Genomic DNA, 21,121 nt, shown 5'->3' with positions numbered 1-21,121 from the left:
GTTGTGTCCATGACGATGGGGAAAATAGGCATAAAGCTTACACATTTACCCAAATTATTATATGCATGTTTAACCGAAGCTAATTTGGGTGGGTTTGTCCCATCTCGAATGTCACTTCTCTTTCTTTTACGGCCCTGACGAGAACATCGATCTCCTCGGCTGAGAACCGATTCTGAAGCACGCCTGGTAAATGCGCCGTTATAATAGTATTGCGCCATGGAACAAGCGCACCTCGTTCATCATGCTCTTAAAGGGAATGTGATATGACGCTCTTATCGGTTTGTTTCCCGTTACGCCCAAATCACACCTATGAATAATGAAGCTACTTCAGACAAACCCCTTTTAGATTTGCGCCAGGCGCAAGAGGCATTTATCCGGCCGGGAAAATAGCAACAGCGCCGTGATCCGCCCACAAAGTTACTTGTGCTTTGCGCTTTGACACTTGTGTTTCAGATCGTTAAAATGGGGCCCAATGTCTTGCAAATGCAAGCATTTATATTTTTGTCAAATTGTACTGATTTAATAAAATTTTTGTTGCTGCATGTTCAGTTTACTTAATTAAAATGAGCTAAAGTACATTTTATCGCAATTTATTTCATTGTGTTGGGACTACATGAATCATTTTTGTTGCATTAACTGAAACTGCATGGGTGGATTTTTAGTTCTCTGCATTTTCGAGTAAAGGGAAAGAACTGTTAGTATTTAATGTTCGCTTATGGTGGAGTTTCTATTGTTGAAGTTTTTGCGGTCACCATATAGACCCCTTTTCAGTTGGTAAACATGGTGACGTTTTTCTGTGGGCGGAGCTTAGGTGTTTGCAGAACAATCCCTCTGGCCGCTTCCCTAACGTTAGTTTGCAAGTTTTGTTAGCTTGTTTTTTAACAATGACTGGAGAAAATTCGATTTTATCTTAATGTGCAAGGTCACTCACTGTCCAGGACCGCGATTGTTATTTGCAAAAGTTAATTTTAACAGACGGAACCAGATTGGCTGACCCGTACACGCCCGTACAATGGATGGACGATCTGACAGGATTAACGTTAACGCTAGGCTCAGTCCTACACCTATCCGATAGAGAAACCGAGCGTAAAGACATACTGGGGTCATATAAATCTTTAGATGCCTATAACTATTTGATGAATGGTCACGTACAAGACTTGTGTGGTACGATCCGCAGTTCTCCCAAGCCAGCGCCAAGAAGACGTCAATGTAAAGAGTGACATTACGGTGCAATTTTAATGATGTGAATATTTTCTAGAAATAAAAATTCCAGATACAGCATATTCATTTTTCATTGATTCTTGCATCCAACAACACAACAAGATGACATTTAATAATAATAATAGTAATTTAAGCTCCTTATTATGTAGCCGAATCTGTGCTGGTTTGTATTGGCCGCCTGCAGTTTTCCCTTTGTTTTGCCTCCAGCTAGCGCTGTGACGTCGGCTCGAAATTGGTCTATAGTGCAATGTGAATTTTAACATTACAAACTGTTAGAAAATATGAAGCACTGCGAACAGCATAATCAAAATAAAAACGATGAAAAAATATAAAACCACGCATTTAAAAATGTTTAAAAATGTTATAAAAATACAAACAATATATTTTAATATATTTTTATTACAAAATATGCATTTATATTGAAATGTTTTGAGAGCGTAGGGAGATCGACTTTACGTCTTTCGCAGTGCTTCATGGGAGTGGGCGGGGCTAAAGAAATCTATTGCCGCATTTTGCTAGTTTTGACTCTCTGATTGGTGGAATTTTCTGTACAGCATCATGGGTAATGTAGTTTTCACCAGGAATTCCACTGTTAAACACGATTATTTTAAAACTAAGTTGAAATAATGAGGGATGACGGCTTCAGCAGGGGCAAATATCATTGATTAACAATCTCGTAGCTCATAGGTCTTTCTTTAAAGATTAAGTTATCGTTAAAAATGAATTTCCCTGTAGGGAAAATTATGGAGTTTTTACTTCTGGAACCTCACTGTTGCACTGTGCTGACTTGTGGTGAGGTTGTGGGATGGTTATATGTTGACTATGGTAATTGTTGCATCATTCAATGAACTTAAATATGCGAATGTCAGTGCTGCGGCAAACTAAACGTGTGTTAAAAATTAAGATAAATTATTTTAATGTAAATACTTGCCTTACTAAAATTGAGTAATTATGTATTTATTCACTTCATAGTTGGTTTAAATCAATGAATTTAAGTTCAAACTACAAAACTATAGACCTTATGTAGCCCCGCCCCTTTTCATCGCTGCGCTCGTTGTCTTTTGTCTTCCGGTCTGTATTTTCACAGTGACCTTGCGTATTTATGAATGAACGGCTCGGGTTAAAATCTTCCCGGTCTTTTGACATTTGTTAAGACATCTGCTTTAAACTATATCTTTCGTTAACTTTACATTAAGTAAATCCACTTCAAAACCTAATTACTCCTGGACAGCAATGCCATAGAAATATACTGAGCGACCGCAGAAACGGAAGTTCAAAGACAATTCTAAAGATGGCGGTGCCCTTGTTTCTCTGGCGCATAAGGTCTATAGGTCAAAATAATCAGATCAAACTATTTGTTTAGTTCAAAAGGCTTAATTCAATTGCAAGTTTTCCTGCATTTACTTAAGATTATGTGTTTTTTTTTTATCTTTTAAGTGCAAGTTTTCTAATACAGGCCTTTAGTTGTTTTGTTTTGTTCCTTTTGACAGTTAGTGGCATATTGGTGATTTGTGCAGAAGAATTGCAGGAGTTAATTCAGGAAAGATGAGTCTGAATCTGGTAACCATGGAGATGAGCTGATGAGGAGAGCTAAGGTTTTCCCTCGCAGATGCTTTAGTCTTCCTCGATCGATTTCATGTTCTTGAGCGATAGTGTTTCGAGTGTGCATGTGATGTAATACCACAATACTTTTGATTTGTAATATGTAGTGAATGAGTACCATATTGATATACTATATAAAGACAGTAGAAGGGCTGAGATTAGTTTTGAGATGTGTCATTTAAACTGGACAGAACAGCACAGCTTAGCACATATATCTGGAGGAGCTAAGCTGGAAGATGACAAAATATTAGCTTTTGCAAGCTTAAGTAGTTGAGCTAAGTAATGTTTTTGATGCCAACTGCTGATGGGCTGCAGTTTGGACTCAATTTACAAATATAGGCAAAAAGCTAAGTCTGAAGTTAGACAAATATTGTGTATTGATTGTGTCTGGCCCGAGGCTGTAGCTCCTGTGTCTGTTACCATGTGCTCCGGCGCGGTGTATTACTGTCCCCTGAGACTCTCCCGTTCTGTTCCCATTCATGGTCAAACCCATCCTGAATCTTTAATGCTAATGGAAAAGGATTAACTAGTGATATGTTTTGCTATAGTTTTCTTTAGGACCAGCTGCATATTTTAGCACCATTTAAGATTTAAACCATTTACACCAAGATTTATACTTTCTTGACAATGAAACATTTCCCCCTAAAATTCTCATTACAGGTATGAAAAATAATATTACAATAATTAATATAATACATAATATGAAATAATATCATATCATATGATATATTATGTTGTTATATGTTATGTTATATAATATTTGTGTATGTATGTGTGTATATATATATATATATATATATATAATGATATATATAATAAAAATAATATACAATAATATAATCAATTGTATATTATATTATTTTTGCGTGTGTATATATATATATATATATATATATATATATATATATATATATATATATATAAATAATATAATGTATAAAATATTACAATAAATAATATTATATAATGTTACATTATATATTATTTGTCTATATTAGAAATAGTATATATATATATATTATATACACTATCTTTAATGTATAGTTAATAAAGTAAATAAACAAAAAGATTTATACATGGCAGAAAAAAGTTAAACATTCAGATGCATTTCAATAATGAGAATTTCAGTGTAGAATGTGCTGTAAAAATTAGCTCACAAATGCACAACATCTTAATTTGCCTAAAATATTTTTTTTACACCATTTTTTTTTTTTTTTTATCTTTCTTAATTTGAGGGTGATTTTGTTTTTTATGGTATTGATACTTACACATCTGGACACATTGTAAATAAAGATGATGAAGGTGACTGTAACCTCTGTTGTATTATATCATCTTCAAGGCTCTAAGTGCCATTCCATGTTCTCGTCTCCATATGTCCCTGTGCCACTGATATTACACTCTCGTGTTTCACTCTGAAGCTCGACCATTTGCATTAAAGGACGTTTTCACAATGTCTCAGAAACATCTGAGATTGTGAAGTACTGAGATTCTAGTCTCCTAAAGAAACACATGGTTGGGTTACACTGTCAATTATGGTCAGTTCTCTCTGGGATGCTGAAAGATCACATGGTGAGCGGTTTGGGCTTGACCTGAATACGTCTGTATCTGCCGCCTTTCTCCAACATTTCAAGATCCATCGAAGTGCAGCTTTATTGAGACAATCCAGAATCGTAATCCATATAACAGGCAAAAGGTCAAACACACGGGCAAACAATCCAAATGAGCATCATTGCAGAAAACACTGGCAAAAGGGTCATTTAGAAAACGGGCAGAGATTTAAAAAAACAAGAAACGGGAATGCTCAGAAATGCAGTTTAACAACAAACAAGACTTTGCAAAGAATGACTGGAGATACAGGACTTAGGGCCTGTTTACACGACACCGTTTTCAACTAAAAAACGTAAAACTTTTTATGCATTTTGGCCGTTCATTTACACGAGAACGGTGTTTTGGGTGCATGAAAACGCTAACTTTAGAAAATGGGTTTCAAAGTGCACGTTTTTGAAAACTGCCTCCGTGTAAACAACAAAAACATGAATCTCTGAAAACGAATCGGTTACCTAACGTAACCTCGGTTCTCTCTAGATGAGGGAACCAGTATTGCGTAAGTTTAGCTTACGCTACGGGAAAGATTCATCTTCTCGAGAAATTGAAGCCAAAAATTATCCTTAATTTTGTATCTATTGTCAACGCAGTGCAGCAGCCACCAGACCTAGAGCAGGCTGTCTAGCGTGCTCATTGGCTGCCCTGCGGCAACTGCAGCAGCCTACCAGTGAGCCTGGCGTGACGTCACGTCCAACGAAGGGAGCTCGCGCCCTCAACGTGTCCCAGCCCACCAGAATGGGCGTGGTTTACCGTATATAAACGGGGCTCATAGGCTGAGCACGGCAGGTTACGCAATACTCGTTCCCTCATCTAGAGAGAACCGAGGTTACGTTAGGTAACCGATTCGTTCTCTTACGAGAGGTTCTCTCGTATTGCGTAAGTTTAGCTTACGCTACGGGAACCCTTTGTCAACGCCGTGCGTGCCAGAATCCACTATATGAGTACCAGAGAAGCTCGGGGAACTCCGATGAACCCCGGGTATAAGCGCATGCACATAAGCACTCACAGGGAATACAGAGCGGCGATGCCGGTCAATTTATAAGCATATAGCACATAACCTGATACATTGCAGCTCGACCAGAAGAGCTGAGTCATATGAGAGTAGCTTGCGCATGACAATACCTGGACAGAACTGACCTCTCACTTATACTGACAGCAGTTTAGCCTGCAGGGCGGGAACTTCCAGGTTATAGAACCTGACAAAGGTGGACGGGGAGGCCCAGCCCGCCGCCACACATATGTCATGAATAGAAATTCCGCTGGACCATGCCCATGAAGAGGCCATGCCTCTGGTGGAATGAGCCCTGACGCCCAAAGGGCATTGCAGACCTTTTAACGCATAAGCAGCCGCAATAGCGTCCACTATTCATCTGGATAGGCTCTGTTTGAGGCGGCGAGACCCTTGGTGCGCCCTCCAAACGAAACGAAAAGCTTTTCGGAGCGCCTGAAAGGGGCGGAGCGCGTAATGTAAACCCTCAGCCCCCTGACTGGGCAGAGGAGATTAACATCGCTCTCGCTCTCGGATGCAGGCAGAGCCGATAGGGAAATGACCTGTGCTCTGAACGGAGTGTCAATCACTTTAGGAACATATCCATGTTTAGGTTTGAGGATGACTTTTGAGGCATTCGGTCCGAACTCAAGACACGCAGCTCTGACAAGACAGCGCATGTAAGTCCCCCACACGTTTGACTGATGACAGTACAATCAGGAAAACGGTTTTGAGTGACAAGTATTTTAGATCCGCAGAGTCTAAAGGTTCAAAGGGGTATGCTTTCAGGGCCTCGAGGACCAAGGAATGATCCCACATAGGAACAGAAGGGGGGCGCGGGGGATTTATCTTCCTAGCTCCTCTAAGGAAGCGGATGACAAGCTCATTCCTTCCTATTGACTGTCCGTGCGTCGATTCTGAGAACGCCGAAACGGCTGCCAAATACTCTTTGAGCGTGGAGGGGGACCTGCCCTTGTCCAACAGCTCTTGAAGGAAACTAAGCAACGGCGAAACCCCACACCTTCGTGGGTCCAGGTTCTTGTCAGCGCACCACTTGGAGAACACAGACCATTTAGACGCGTAGAGCCTTCTAGTAGAAGGAGCTCTAGACTGCGTGATTGTGTTCATTACTGCGTCTGGCAGGGCAACGGGTATCCGTTGATCAACCATGCATGCAGAGACCAGCGCTCTGGATGGGGATGCCAGATCACTCCGTGAGCCTGAGAGAGGAGATCTATCCTCACCGGAATCGGCCACGGGGGGCTGTCTGTGACAGCCGCGTCAGCTCCGGGAACCACGTCTGGGTCTCCCAGCCCAAGTAAAAGTAATAGTAATACAAGGAGCACTGAGTGGCGCGTTTCCCTGATTCTCTTGATAATCTGTGGTAACAGGGAGACCGGAGGGAAAGCATATAGTGGGCGGCTGGACTAGGTCCTCATTTGGATCCGCACCTCTTCTCCTAAAATGGCCAAGCGCACCAAGAAGGTGGGGATTTTGGGGAAGTACGGCACCCGTTACGGTGCGTCCCTCAGGAAGATGGTGAAGAAGATTGGGACGTGTTGAGGGCGCGAGCGCCTTTCATTGGACGTGACGTCACGCCAATGAAACTGGTAGGCTCCTGCAGTTGCCGCAGGGCAGCCAATGAGCATGCTAGACAGCCTACTCTAGGTCTGCTGGCTGCTGCACTGCGTTGACAATAGATACAAAATTAAGGATAATTTTTGGCTTCGATATCTCGAGAAGATGAATCTTTCCCGTAGTGTAAGCTAAACTTACGCAATACGAGAGAACCTCTCGTAAGAGAACGATGACGTCATGCACACGTGTATTATGTGTTCAATCTATAGTGTTTTATCGCCATCTAATAGCCTGGCAGCAGATTACAGCGTTTTTAGTTGTTTTCGCGGATCCGTGTGAATGGGGATCGTTTGGACAACGTCTACAAGGAAAACTCAAGAGAAAAGCTTCACAGTGGAAACATTGAAAAAGGAATTAGATAAGTAGATTTTTACTGTGAGTAGTGTTTTATCATGTAGGTGGTTGCTGTGGTGTTGCTATGTGTTGCTGTTGTTGCTAGGGTGGTTGTTTACAGGCTTGTGTCCTTCCTTCAATTGGAATTTTTCACAAAAAAAAATTATTTCACCAGGTATAATTTTTTTGTTGTAAATCGTTGTAAATAAAACAGCGACTCCTGAAGTACTGTATGTTTTGCAAGAAAATACTATTTCAATCTTTCTACTTCAAAATGTAATGTTTAATTAAATGTGCTGCTACTTTGTACTTATTTGTGAAATTTACTAGCAATTTCTGAGTGAAAATTGTTTGAAAGGAAAGCATGTCTGGTGATGCACAGTACGGTGGCAATGGTGTGTTTCCTCCCAGTTATCCCTCCTCCCGTCCCTCTCCATCTTTCTCTGTGTTGCGGCGCATGGGTCGTGACGTGTTGCCATAGTAACCCCCATCAGCCTGACTCTGTGTGACCCAGTGAAACATGGTGTGTCAGTATATGTGTGTGACTGCGGATGGAAAATGGCTGCATATTACAATGCAGGGCTGGAGTGAGAGGCTAATGAATGGATGTGTGCCATTGTTTCTCTATGTGTTAATAATCATTTCAGCATTTGTTTTCTTTATTTGTTTCTATTTATTTTAATTATAACAATAGAATAATATTTCTCTAAAAGTAAAAAAGTATGGATCACTTTATAATATATGAAAAATATATATTATTTAAATGTATATTTATCAAGACTATGCATGTCATAGTAAAATATCAAATATTTATAATAATGATGATACTATTAGAACAATATTTCTTTAAAAGAAAAAAGTATGAATCACTTTATAATTTATGAAAAAATATATTTGTTTAATTGGATTATAATAATGATGATAATAAATGAATCATAATTTATGAAAAAAAACATATTTGTTTAATTGGATTACAATACATGCAATTTTTTGATAAAATCATTGATCATGATATTTTCGATAAGGAAAGGAGCATTTGAAGATGTCTTCACTCATCAGATGTAAAGAGTTTCTTTTTGAGCTAATAGTTATGTTTATTTGAGCATTTAGCAATTTTTGTATGTGTGTAACATTTTAGATTAGAGTATCAAACCTTTTTGTTTTTTGTAGTTTCAACTTGGTTTACTGACAAAGTTCATTTTGAGCTTGAATAGTCCACATAATTGCAAGCCATTCTGTCTGAAATGTTCCATTCAAAAAAACTGAAATTTTAACTTCAACTTCCAGCAAGGATCTCAGCAAAAGTAGGATTTTATGCAATTTTTGCTTACAGTAGGTGTGAGGTTTTCATGTAATTCAAGGCCTCGTTCCCAATACGTTTTCACAGGATGAAATCCATTAACCACAAGAGGAAGGGTGACCAGTCTAGATCTCTGAGCATGTGGACATCAGCTGTCCTACAGACAAATAAACACACACACATCTGGAAGGGTGTCTGGGGTCTTGCGGGATATTATTCTAGGACTCCCATTACATACACAACAAGCTCTATGTGTGGTCAGGCTGAATGCTCTTCTGCATGACAGACTTCACGGAGTGTGTGTCGGGGTCCTGCTTCACACGCTCTGACCCCTGCTGGAAATACACTGGAACTGTAGCATTTGTGCCATTTCCTCACTGCTGTGGGTGTTTCATGTGGGTGTCAGTGAATTATCTCTATTATTAGGCTCCCTTTGTGGCAGTGCAGATAGGAATGCTGTGCATTGACATTCTAATAAACAAGTAAATATTATGTACACTCTTAAAAATAAATGTTACAAAAGGGTTTTTTATTAGTTTTAAGAACATTTTCCCATGGATGTTAAAGGTTCTTAGTGGAACCATAGATGCCAGTATGTAACCTTTGTTTTTAAGAGTGTAAATAAATGTTTTATCTCCATGCAAAGCTCTCAAAATGCTCTTATACCCATTGAAAAGGAAAACAAAAATTAGACATTTATGTTTAATATCTCAATATTTCTATTGGTAATATGTCAAATGTTTTCGTTGACAGCAGTGAGATGAAAATGAGAGCAAATTGAGGACCTTTTTGCTTAATTCTCCTGTTTTTCAAATCAAACAATCTGAGTTTCAGAAGAGATGTGCTCAGATTTGCTAAAACATCAATATCAGAGATCTCAATGTAAACACAAGTTTCCCATCCCATTTTTCCTGGAGCAAAAGATCCGGTCTATACACTTCTTTTATGACAACTATTGACTTTTGTCTGGTGATTTTATTACTAAAAGCATCTTAAAGTAGCATCTGAGATTAAGTTGATACCTAAATGATTAATAATAAGGAAGTCACTTGAGCCGTGAAAGTGCAAAGTCTGAGCAATTAAGTTTTCTTCTGGGCTTATGCATGGAAAGTGTGTGTATGGCTTTTATTAATGTTTCAGGCTTGAGCTGCTGTTGTGTGGTTTGTTTGGGAGATACACATCATTTGCTTCCAGTTCTGTGAACATAACTCACAATCTTACATCTTGATCTAACAGATGCTTGGTGTAAAAGACTCTCTAAAGCACTTTGTTGTGTAAAAGTCGCTCATTTTCTAACACTGTGACACGTGCATGTGGAGCATTTGTTCATGCAAAAGCAGTTTGATGGGATTGAAGTCGTTTGATTTATAGTTTGAAATCGTCATTTAATAGCTAATTGTGGCAGAAATGTGTTCATGACACAAGGATATAAAAGTGAATGATGTGTTATTCATGCACTGCATTGGTCTAAATCCCAGAGAGACATTATTGTGTCTTTTGGAGCTTGTTGCACAAGTAAACTGCGTTCAGTTAATGCTTTTAGTCTGGTTGGGCAGATGTGATGACTATGAAAATTGGCATTATGGCAGATATCCATGTGTTATTATAAAGCCAAACTAAAGAAGGTTTAGGATTAGGTTGTTGGTTTTACTTTAATCTATGGATTTTGTAACCCATTTAAGTTCCATAATATGCCGTATTTTAGACTGAGACAGACATGTTTTGAATTTAGTCGGAATAACTTTGTACATTGACCTAATCATACTCGAGATTTCGCCTTGTACTGACTGTCTTAAATTTTGGATGCACAAAGATGAGTTAGAAGAGTGCTTTCAGTGTTACTGCTATACTTTGAGTTTATGTATTTTAATGAAAAAATTATGAACATGCATGTTTTTATAAGGTGCAAATACAGTGGGGTCTTGTTTTTCTGTATTTACAGTAAATTTCTGGTAACACTTTATTTCGATGGTTCATTTTAGACTAACTATAAGCAACTCATGTCAACTAATTCTCATTAGAGTATTAGTAGACTTAGGTTAGGGTTCAGGTTAGTAGAATAAGTTGACATGTACTTGCAAATTTATTTAAGAGTCAGTAGAAAGTCTGTTGGTGGAGCATCAAAATAAAGTGTCAGCAGATATTAAGCAGACAGATACTAATACTGTAATGACTGCTAGTTGACATGTAGTTGCAATGTTACTTATAGTTAGTAGAACATCTAAAGTGGACCATCGAAATGAAGTGTTACCAAATTCGTAATTCTGAGATTTTAGGCAACTTTTATGGATATGCTGTACCTTTATAGGCAGCCGGGACCTTTAGGGCTGCAAAGATTCATCCATTTGCTATTTGCGGATACACACTGTGTACATGTTATGATTATCCGTGTTTCCAGATGATGTGCATACATAACCTCGTGGCTGAAGGAGCGCAGGCCACACACAGTGTGTTTGGGATATATATCTGTGTGTGGTTACATGTGTGTTTGTATATATGTGTAGATATGGTTCGGCACCACTGGAGCCACATGAAAGAAATGAGATGGACAGAAAGAGATCCGAGCTTCATTTCACTCAGTAACTCTCTCACAGCTAATATATTCCAGCATTTTCCTGTCCTTCTCGTGCTCATATGGTGCTCGTCGAGTCTTTCCCCGCTGGACTCTGGCGTGAACCTCAGAAGAAGCTCTCGACATCAAAGCTGAACGGAGATGAATGTGTGCGTTTGTGGAGAGTTTGCTGGTGTGGAAAAGCCATCAAGGGGTCTGTCATGGGACGTGTGTGTGATTCAGACACGTAGCCAGAAGTTTAACTCACCAGTTTTGTCAGTGTAGATGAATGGTGTTGTAAATCTCAAAACACTTTCCATGAAGCTGTATATGTAATGCATTATTACCCTTATAAAAAGCACGGATACACTACCGTTCAAAAGTTTGAGGTCAGTAAGAATTTTGAAAGAAATGTCTTCTGCTCTCCAAGGCTGTATTTATTTGAGTAAAATACAGTAAAAACAGGAATATTGTGAAATGTTATTACAATTTAAAATGAGTCTTTTCTATTTGAATATATTTTATAATTTATTCCTGTGATGTAAAGCTTAATTTTCTCAGCATCATTACTCTTTGTACAATTACATTGTTCTAATATGATGATTTGCTGCTCAAGAATAATTTTAAATATTGTAAACAGTTGTGCTGCTTCATATTAATGTGGAAACTGTGATAGATTTTTGAATAGATAGTTCAAAAGACTAGCATTTATTTGAAATAGAAATGTTTTGTAACATTATAAATGTATTTACGGTCACTTTTGACCAATATAATGCATCCTTGCTGAATAAAAGTATACATTTCTTTCAAACAAATTTAACTGACCCTAAAATTGTACTGAGTTTTGGACCAGCGGAGTGAGGACAAAGAGAGTAAACTGAGGACATTTTGTCCGGTCCTCACTTTCTGAGAGCCCTTTAAAAGCCTGTTTGAGGGCCATGACTTGGTTTTAGGGATATGGTTATAGTAACTAGGTTATGGGTAGGTTTAGGGGTAAGGGTTTGGGTCAGGCACTTAGTGGAGATGGGTAGGGTTAGGATACGGAGCTAGAGATTGCATTGTGTCAATGAATGTCCTCAAAAAGATAGATGTACGTGTGTGTGCGTGTGTGTGTGTGTGTGTGTGTGTGTGTGTGTGTGTGTGTGTGTGTGTGTGTGTGTGTGTGTGTGTGTGTGTGTGTGTGTGTGTGTGTGTGTGTGTGTGTGTGTGTGTGTGTGTGTGTGTGTGTGTGTGTGTGCGCGCGCTGTCATTTCACTGAAAGAGTAACTGTACTGAACATGATCTGGTCCAGTAATGCAGCTGTATTTGTACACGCTGGACGCTGCTGAACATCTGGACACTGTTACTGGCTCTCCGGGAGGTGGGGGTGTTTTACGGGGGTGTTGCCTGTGAAAGAGGGACTCCTGATCTCAGTCGGATAGTTTCAATGGATGAGAGTTGGATTAAGCGTGAACAAAGGCTGGATGACTGTGCGTGACTCAGCGATGAATGAAGGATTCTCGTGCAGGGAGTTTCGCCCTCTGACGACATCTGCGTGTCTCAACAGAACCATGTTCTTTTCAAAGTGAGTAACGTTTATTTTTTTGTGCTTATGAAGGGAAAATCGTTTGACAGCAATATGTTTTATTTACTAATCCCTGATTTTTTTAAAGGATTATCAAAGTGGACTCTGTTCTGTATTATTTATTATAGAACGGATGGGTTCGGTTCCAAATTCTGATTGGATAAGTCATGTTCGAAGTGAAATAGCCAAAGTAAACACACCTGTGATTAGTTGAATTGATGTATAAATGAGCTAGTTGCAACTATTTGCGACGTACACTATGGCTACACTCGATGCAGAAGTATAAATTGGCCTTAATAGCCTACAGTTTCTAATGAAATGTAAAAAAATGAAAATGTGAAATATATAGTAAATATAAAAATAATACTGCTAGTAATAAAACAATAATATTTTACGGAACGTCTTAGTGATGTATAGTGTTATTTTAGTATTATTTATTCATATTTTGAATGGATTTTATATTTTTAGTTTTCATTTTAATTGTAGGACTGGTTTTAGTTTAAGTAAGTTTATTAGTTTTTGTTTTTTATAGTCCTTATTGACTTTTTTTTTTTAGTTGTAGTATTTTCCTTTCTTGGTAAATTACTTCAGGTAGTTGTCAATGCAAAAATTTTCATTTTTGTTTATGTTCCAAATTGGATATTTCTATTTTATTTCAGGTCTATTTCAATTACCCAAAATAGTTTTAGATTTAGATAACAATTACAACCCTGCTGATATAAATATATGCACTGTGTATATTAGTGCAAACAGATGCTGTGTAATATGAGAAAAGGCTCTTTAACGTTCTCTTTAAAGAAGAAACGGAGTGGCTCCTGTTAGTTAGAGACTAACCAGAAACTGCAACACCTACATGCAAAGGGCATGTTCATGTTTACAGAGGTCAAGGTTGAGTCTAATTAGGATTTTTTCAAAGAGTTTTTCGTCCTTTTGAAGTGGAAGGATATTTTATTGGTCAGTTTTATGTTAGAGTAACTGTGCTTGTTTGAATCGTCATCTGGTAAATAGCTCAAGACTCTGCACACTCTTTTTCTTCTTCCTCTCTGCGTATTGTGTCACTTATGGATTTTTTAACCAATATGGGTGTAACTCAAAATATAGTCTCAGCTGATATGAGTGCTGAACGCTGGGAGTTGTCACAAAGCCCCAAATGCTTTTCATATGGAATAAAGTTGGGAGGAGAACATAATTGCTCAATATTTCAAGCCCAACAAAACCTCCCCACCCAAAGTCATTCCTCATTTTTTTAATCACACAGAATACAAATCAACCAGCCAATTTGAGCTATAGCCAGAATAAACAATGGTTTAGTACTCTGTCATCAAGTATTGGTGTTTTAACCAAATTTGGTAAAGTGATCTGAGTCACTGAGTCACTTTTCTTAAGTACAAGCACGATCCATTCTTCATAAAGACCCCGAAGGACCTGTTAAAGTTATCGGCGTCACTGCAGCCTTTATTCCTGTCAACACTTGAGGTTTGTTGTGAGAATGAAACCTAGTTTAGAGGTAGTAGACCATTAATTCCACTCAAACTCTCTTTGTTGAATAGTCAGTTCAGACGTTTGTGGTGCCAGACTGCCTTAATTGCCTCTCAGTCACAGTTCAGACTTTGCATATAGACTAGTCCAATAATATAAATTAAATGTTTTGTGCAAATGCTAACAATATAGCATTACTTAATAATTTAAATGCATTTCACAGCTTACATTGTAAAATGACATTGTAAAAAGCTACAGTAAAAACCTGTTAATTGATTAACCTACCATATACAGTGGAAAAGTTGTGAATGGTTTTAATGTAACTACCGCTTCATGAACTACGTTTCCCATAACCCATTACCTGGACTCATCATCTTGATTACTGCCACCTGTTTGTCATTATCTCATTTACGTATATTTAAACCATTTTTGCGAAGTCTTGTCAACACTGCAACTCTGAGTGTTTTGTCCTGGTTCTCATGTTATGGTCTCAATCTTCTGCCGGTTTCCCTGGATTTCCCTGTTTGCCTGCGCTTTGGACTTTTGTTATTATCTGATGGTGTTTTGTCGTTGTGTATGACTCTGTGCACCGTCTATAGACATGTCTATACATGTTTTATGGACAGGCTACTTACAGTCACTTCATCTGAAAAAGAATACCTCTCTACTATATAGTGTGCGAAAAACAGTACACCAAAATTGTAGTATGTCTAAATATATATTCGAAAAACAGTAGGTGAAATGTCCTTGGATGACCTACTACTTTCACTGAGATTCTGATTTGATACAAACTTTACTATCCCATGAGGCCACGGGTGGGATTTATGAAGGGAAGTGAAGCGACGCAACTGACGCTGGTAGGTCATGTGACACTAACAACATGGTGGATGTAGTGCGTACGAATCTCTTTCATACAACCCATATTCATACTATAGAATAGGGCTGGGCGATATGGCCAAAAAATCATATCTCAGTATTTTTTGGTTAAATGGCGATATACGATATATATCTCAGTACTTTCTACGTTTTTCTATTTGGATAAAGAAAATGTATTTATTTAAAAAAAAAAATATTTCACATCCTGCTCAATGATATCCAAACAATGTTGATATTGAAGGATATGGAAACAAATAGGGAATGTAATGTAGGCTATGCAATATATTATGTGCAAAAAGGTGGTTAAATCACATTACATTCTAACTTTGTAACATTACAATCTAAAAACAAAAAAAAATGCTTTTTATTTTTTAAAATGACTAAAGGCTAAACTAAAACTAAAAACAAAAGCACAAACTAATTATATTAGCCTGCATTTGATTACCCCATTATAATGGTCACTTTCATAAAAATACTTGTAGGTTTAAAATTCCACATATGGCACATTTATTGTCTCCAACAACAAATATTTTAGCAATACGTATTTTAGTCAGAATTATTGCGCTACTATTCTATTGTGCCCGTCTGTTTGGCGCGCTCATTCACGGAAGCTTGAATTTTAGCGGAGATTCATTTGCAGAAGCTCGTCCTCTCCTGACAGTGAAATGGACATATTTGTTTGATTTGTTTGAACATTTACAGAGGGAGAATATACCTGTGAAATGTAAGTTAAGCACTGAGGAAAGCACCGCGTCTCAAACGCATTAAACAGCGCCAGTATTTATCTGTCAGTCACTAACAGTAGGCTATCTGTCCGAGCATCTGACAGGGCAAGCTGCTTTAAACTTGTTAACTATCTTACCAGTTATTTTGAAGCGCTTAATAAGCTTGTGTCATGTTTACGACAAATTGTACTGTTCTTTCACTGCTGGAGCTCACACTGCATACTCCACTATTTTTCAGATGTGCTCGTATCAAACTACTGTATCGATATAAACGGTATTGCCTCATTCCATATCGTGGGGGAATAAAAAATCGATATTGTACAAACTCGATATACCGCCCAGCCCTACTATAGAACATATTTTTCTAATGGTTTTGAAGTAAATTTAATACCTCCTCAGACAGTATGTGATTTCAGACACAGCAGATGATTTCTGATTCATCGTCACTGTAAAACATTATTTGTTGGTTTAACTTAAAGTAACCTGGTTGCCTAAATTTTTTAAAGTTGAAACTGAAAATTTGACTTAAAAGAAAGACACTTTTTTGATCTCACTAATGTTTAAAGTTTATGTATATTGATGGTTGTCAGTACATTTGATGGTAAAAAGCAAATTTAAAAAAAAGGTAAATTTTACAGTATATTAACATTAAATCACTTAATGATAACATGCTACAGTATATTGTATACTATATGTAAAATATAAAAGCAGCAATATGTCTGATGTCGTAATACCTGAAACATTATCACAATCACGTTGAATTTCTGGCAACCACAGCTGCCGTTTCTTTACTGTAAATCTAACGGGATATTTTTGACAGTGTGCAGCTGTAAAGCTACTAAAGTAACTCGCTGTATTTCTTACAGTCGCTTTTTTCCATTTTAAACTCGTACCTTTTGGGCTGTGTTTGCACAGCAGCTGTGATGAATGATTTCCTGAGTTATTTGGCGGTTTCTAATGTTCAAATGAGATTGATGTTACCGTTGCCCATTCGGGAGACCACAGTGGTTCTTCATGAATCGTCCCTCAGCCCAATATAGAGACAGCAAGCATTTCCTGAGAGACTGAACAGGACAGGACTTTTATTGCTGAGGGTGAAACACTGATGAACCAAAACTTTTCTGTTCTGAGACATCAATCAGAGCGTTTGTGTGAACAATGTCATCTTGTGTCTGTATGTTCCAGGTTGATCTGCATTGTTACTTTAGTTTCATTTCTATATAGTCTACCATTATAGTATATTCAACTTAAACTCAACCTTAAAATCTAATATTTATATTTTATTTCTCTTTTTTTTCTTCAATTAATGAAAACCACCACAAACTGCCTAGACAAGTTGACCAAAGTTGACCAAATTTACCCAGAATGCTTCAGTATTATGGAAGTGAGTTTTGCACATGGCAACCACACAAAATCTAGTCTGAGACTAGTTGTTTGCTCTTTTAATTATGTAATATCTCAGTATGGTAATCTCACATTTCCCGTTCAAACTAGACTAAAACTAGCTGACGCAGACTTTGGCCAACTTTTGGCTCCAGAGTGCCACCATTACATTTTTAAATGGGTGGAAATGGAAACTGAAGTGGAAAAGAAAAGCATTAAGAAACATCCTTGCGGGAGTCATCTCTAACCGTTGAGACATGTAGGCAAGTCCATTCTCTCCCCTCGATGCCCGCACAACCTGTAATTAGCACAAATTGCTGGCTCCTTAAGTTGTTCTTCCGAACATCAACAAGCCATTTTTGTCCTCTGATTCTTTGGCACCCATAATTCCCTTTTCCATCTCTGTAGTCTCTGCTGAGTCTGAAACCACAAAGTACTCTAGAACCGACTTGATAGCTGAAAGAGACAGACAGACATCTACTGTGATAATGACTCAGGTTCATTTTGAACATCACACTTGTGTCATTAAAGATTCTTTAATGGCTCTTTGAAGAACTTTTGTTTCAGCAAAGAACCTCTTCTGGTCCAAAACCATTTTCCCTGTATTCTTGAGTTATAATTTTCTTTGACAATATTTTTTCCTTGTTTTCCTTTAAAAATATCACAACACTACCCTTAACCCTTTGATGCATGAATTATTAATTTATTATTACTATAAATAAATATATTATTTATGTATTTTTATATATATATATATAAAATATTTTTTATTTATTTATTTGTATGTGTATTATTTTTCTGTTAACTTACTCTTCTTTTTTACTTTTAGTTAATGATATAATCATTCATAATCCTTTTTTCCCCAAAACTTTTATTTTGAGAGAATTATAAATCTATTTACTGCATCTTTTTATTAAGAATGTAATTATCCCATACTTTTTTTTTTAATTTTAAGAAAGTTAAATATTTATTTGCTTTACTATTTTTACTGAAGAATATGATTATTTATTTATTTATTTTTATTTCAGGCCCATTCCCATCAAGGACGATAACTATAACGATAAAGTTATAGTTCAAAAAACAGTTCTAAATATAAAAGAATATCACTACAACTTTATAATGATAACGACACAGAGAAACGAAATTGTTGGAATCACTTTCAGAATAATTTTTTACCTGCTAATGAATGATAAAAACTCTGACAGCCAATCAGAATCCATCCTGCTTTGAAGACCTCGAGAAATTAAAGCGGCAGACGATAAAACTGCAACTCGCACGTAGAATAAACAGAACGATATCATCCGCTGGTGTGGACGCTAATATAGTTATCGTTATAGTTATTGTGCATTGTGTGAACGGGCCTTTACATCTTTCTTTGCTACAATAGCAGATAATACAGATATTGTGGAGCTACTTAATGCATTATAACTTGTTGAATTTATGTTGTTGTGAATAGAAAACACAATGAAAGTTTCACAAACACAAAGAGTTTTAAAATGCATTGCATTTGTGTCGCATGTGTTTTGGGCTTAAATCACATCTTTTTCAAGACTGAAGACGAATTATGATCCTAGTGTGGCTTTCCCTCTTTCGGAACAGAGGGAGCGTTTGCCAGAACAGCCCGTCCGTAGTTATTTTTTGCCATTCATAAACTCACTGACCTTAATCTTTACCGTTCCAATTGCTACCCATCATTCAGTTTTGCATCTGTAATCCCCTAGAATGTTTTTTGGGAAGTAAATGCAAGCCTGTGTCAAAGCCAGAATTGAGCTTGTGTGGTAAAATGAGTCTCTGGTCATATGGTGAAGACATCTGTTTCATTATGATACTCCCATTGAGATCCTTGTCTGTTCCTAGGTCAGGTAATGGAGCAGAAAAGTTTCCCATAGGAAAGACAAGTGACAAATAATTTATATCTACTCTACACTCTTAAAGACCCCCGTGGGGAATTTTTTTTTTTAAAGACAAACCATGTGCAAATTCATCAGTCAACACCATGGTGGAGTATTTTCTCCTTAAAACTGCAGTGAAACAAAGATGGTCTCAAAAACGCAGTTTTAAACCGCCTCAGTTTCCTACCGTCACAAACATGTGACCAATCCTGTCAACGTGTGTGGCGGAGAACAACTTAAGAAGGGACAGGAAAAATTGGGTACATGTAGCAACATAGCAAGTCAATTATGTATATGGTGTATATTACCAGTGGTTAAAGTGGGATTTGGTAGGTGGGGGAACCATAACATTTTGTGTAGGTGCAACAGGGAAAAATGATTCACCGTGGGACAACATATTTCGAGTTTCGTATTGAGCTTTTTGGGACAAGAGTGTCACTGTGGCACCTCATATCACAATACTTATTTACTTGATATTTTAATGGTTTTATTTTGGTCCATCAACACTGATATGATGACGATACTATGTTAAAATTGCTGCACTGGGCCAAAAATTGAGCCCTGGCATTGTAGCCACATCTTCATTTTCGTCTGTGTCAGTGAAGAAGGTAATCATAGGCTCAACTGATGAGTTTTATGAATAATTTTCTTAGATAAGTTAATTTACTCAAGGCTACCAGATCAGCATTGCCAATAGGAACCTTCTACAAGCTTTGGAATTTGAAAAGTAATTTTGAATAATACAAATTATAGGCTACGTTTAACGCAGTTGGTGGAATTGGCAAGCGTTCCCTTAGGTATGCGTTGTGGAAACGCGTCAAAGCATTCTCAGGTATAAATATGCAGCATTAATGCAGGGTGATTTTGAACGAATAGCCTATTTAATGTCGATAATGGTTCCATAATGTTAAAACTAATCCTGCTATTGGTATCTTTGTAAGACTGCCGACCCTATAGAACAGTGGCAAGGGAAAACAATGTCCGGCGAAATATCGAACATTAAACTAACTTTACCGCGCTAAACCACCGTGAGTGCATTTCACGCATTTATAATCACTCGTGTTCAGCGGGGAGGAAGGGATGTTGATCTCGGGACCCGCAAGATTCGTTGAGATTAATGAATCTATTTATTTAATAATTTATCTGAGGTGCCGGAACGCAGTTTCGGCCCGTTCCGGCCCACTTTAACCCCTGTATATTACGATGTTATGATGAACTATATGCCTTTCTCCAGTGTATCGGATAAGTACTGTATAATGGATAAGTACTATAATGTTCAAAGCATTTCTAACGATGGTGATTTTTAGAAGGCAGCTGTCTGATTCTAAGATGGCGAATGGGAACATGATTTGTGCAGCATTATAGATTATAAGCTGTTTACTAATTTGCATATTCATAAATCTGCATATCCTCAATGAAGCAATGGTGTAAAAAACATGTAAATATGTAATTTTTATTATCTAAGATGAATTTTAAGGGTTACAATTATTGACTGCAGGGGGACTTTAAAAATAAAGGTTTCAAAAAGGGGTTTTCGCAGTGATGCCATGGAAGAACAACTTTTGGTTCCCCAAAGATCCTTTCAGTGAAAAGTTCTTAAAAGAAAAAAAGCTTTTTTTTTCTTAGTGTGAAGAACATTCTAAGAATCTAAAGAACTGTTTTCCACTATAGAGAACCTTTTGTGCAAACTGAAAGGTTTTATGGATCTGAAAGGTTCTTAAAGGGATAGTTCACCCAAAAATGTAAATTCTGTCAGTAATTACTCTCCCTCATGTTGTTCAACCTCGTAAGACCTTCGTTCATCTTCGGAACACGAATTAAGATATTTTTGATGAAATCTGAGAGCTGGATCACTCCTCCATAGGCTTCTTCAGGGATTGAAACTTGCCGGCCCCGAAAAGTTATTAAAGACATCGTTAAAATAGTCCAAGTGACTACAGTGGCTCAATCTTAAGTTTATCAAG

The 21,121-nt window shown here is 37.5% G+C and overlaps 1 protein-coding gene across 12 annotated transcripts in view; it reads left to right on the top strand.

Annotated features, from left to right (window-relative positions):
* The window catches only part of nav1b (neuron navigator 1b), a 100,589-nt gene that overhangs the window by 38,659 nt on the left and 40,809 nt on the right, over positions 1-21,121 (top strand). Inside the window, exon 1 of one of the 12 annotated variants that reach the window (XM_077197757.1) lies at positions 12,709-12,802. The exons of the other annotated variants lie outside the window; for them this stretch is intronic. Within the exon in view, the coding sequence (XP_077053872.1) occupies positions 12,723-12,802 (80 nt within the window). The 5' untranslated portion in view covers positions 12,709-12,722. Of the gene's footprint in view, positions 1-12,708; positions 12,803-21,121 lie in introns of those variants that run through there. 12 annotated transcript variants of the gene reach the window in all.

Source organism: Siphateles boraxobius, unplaced genomic scaffold, assembly GCF_051911475.1.
Source record: "Siphateles boraxobius isolate OS27281-9 unplaced genomic scaffold, OSU_SipBor_1 41, whole genome shotgun sequence".
NCBI classification, from domain to species: Eukaryota; Metazoa; Chordata; class Actinopteri; order Cypriniformes; family Leuciscidae; genus Siphateles; species Siphateles boraxobius.
The sequence above is the reverse complement of the archived record's forward strand: the minus strand, read 5'-3'. Positions and strand labels throughout refer to the sequence as shown.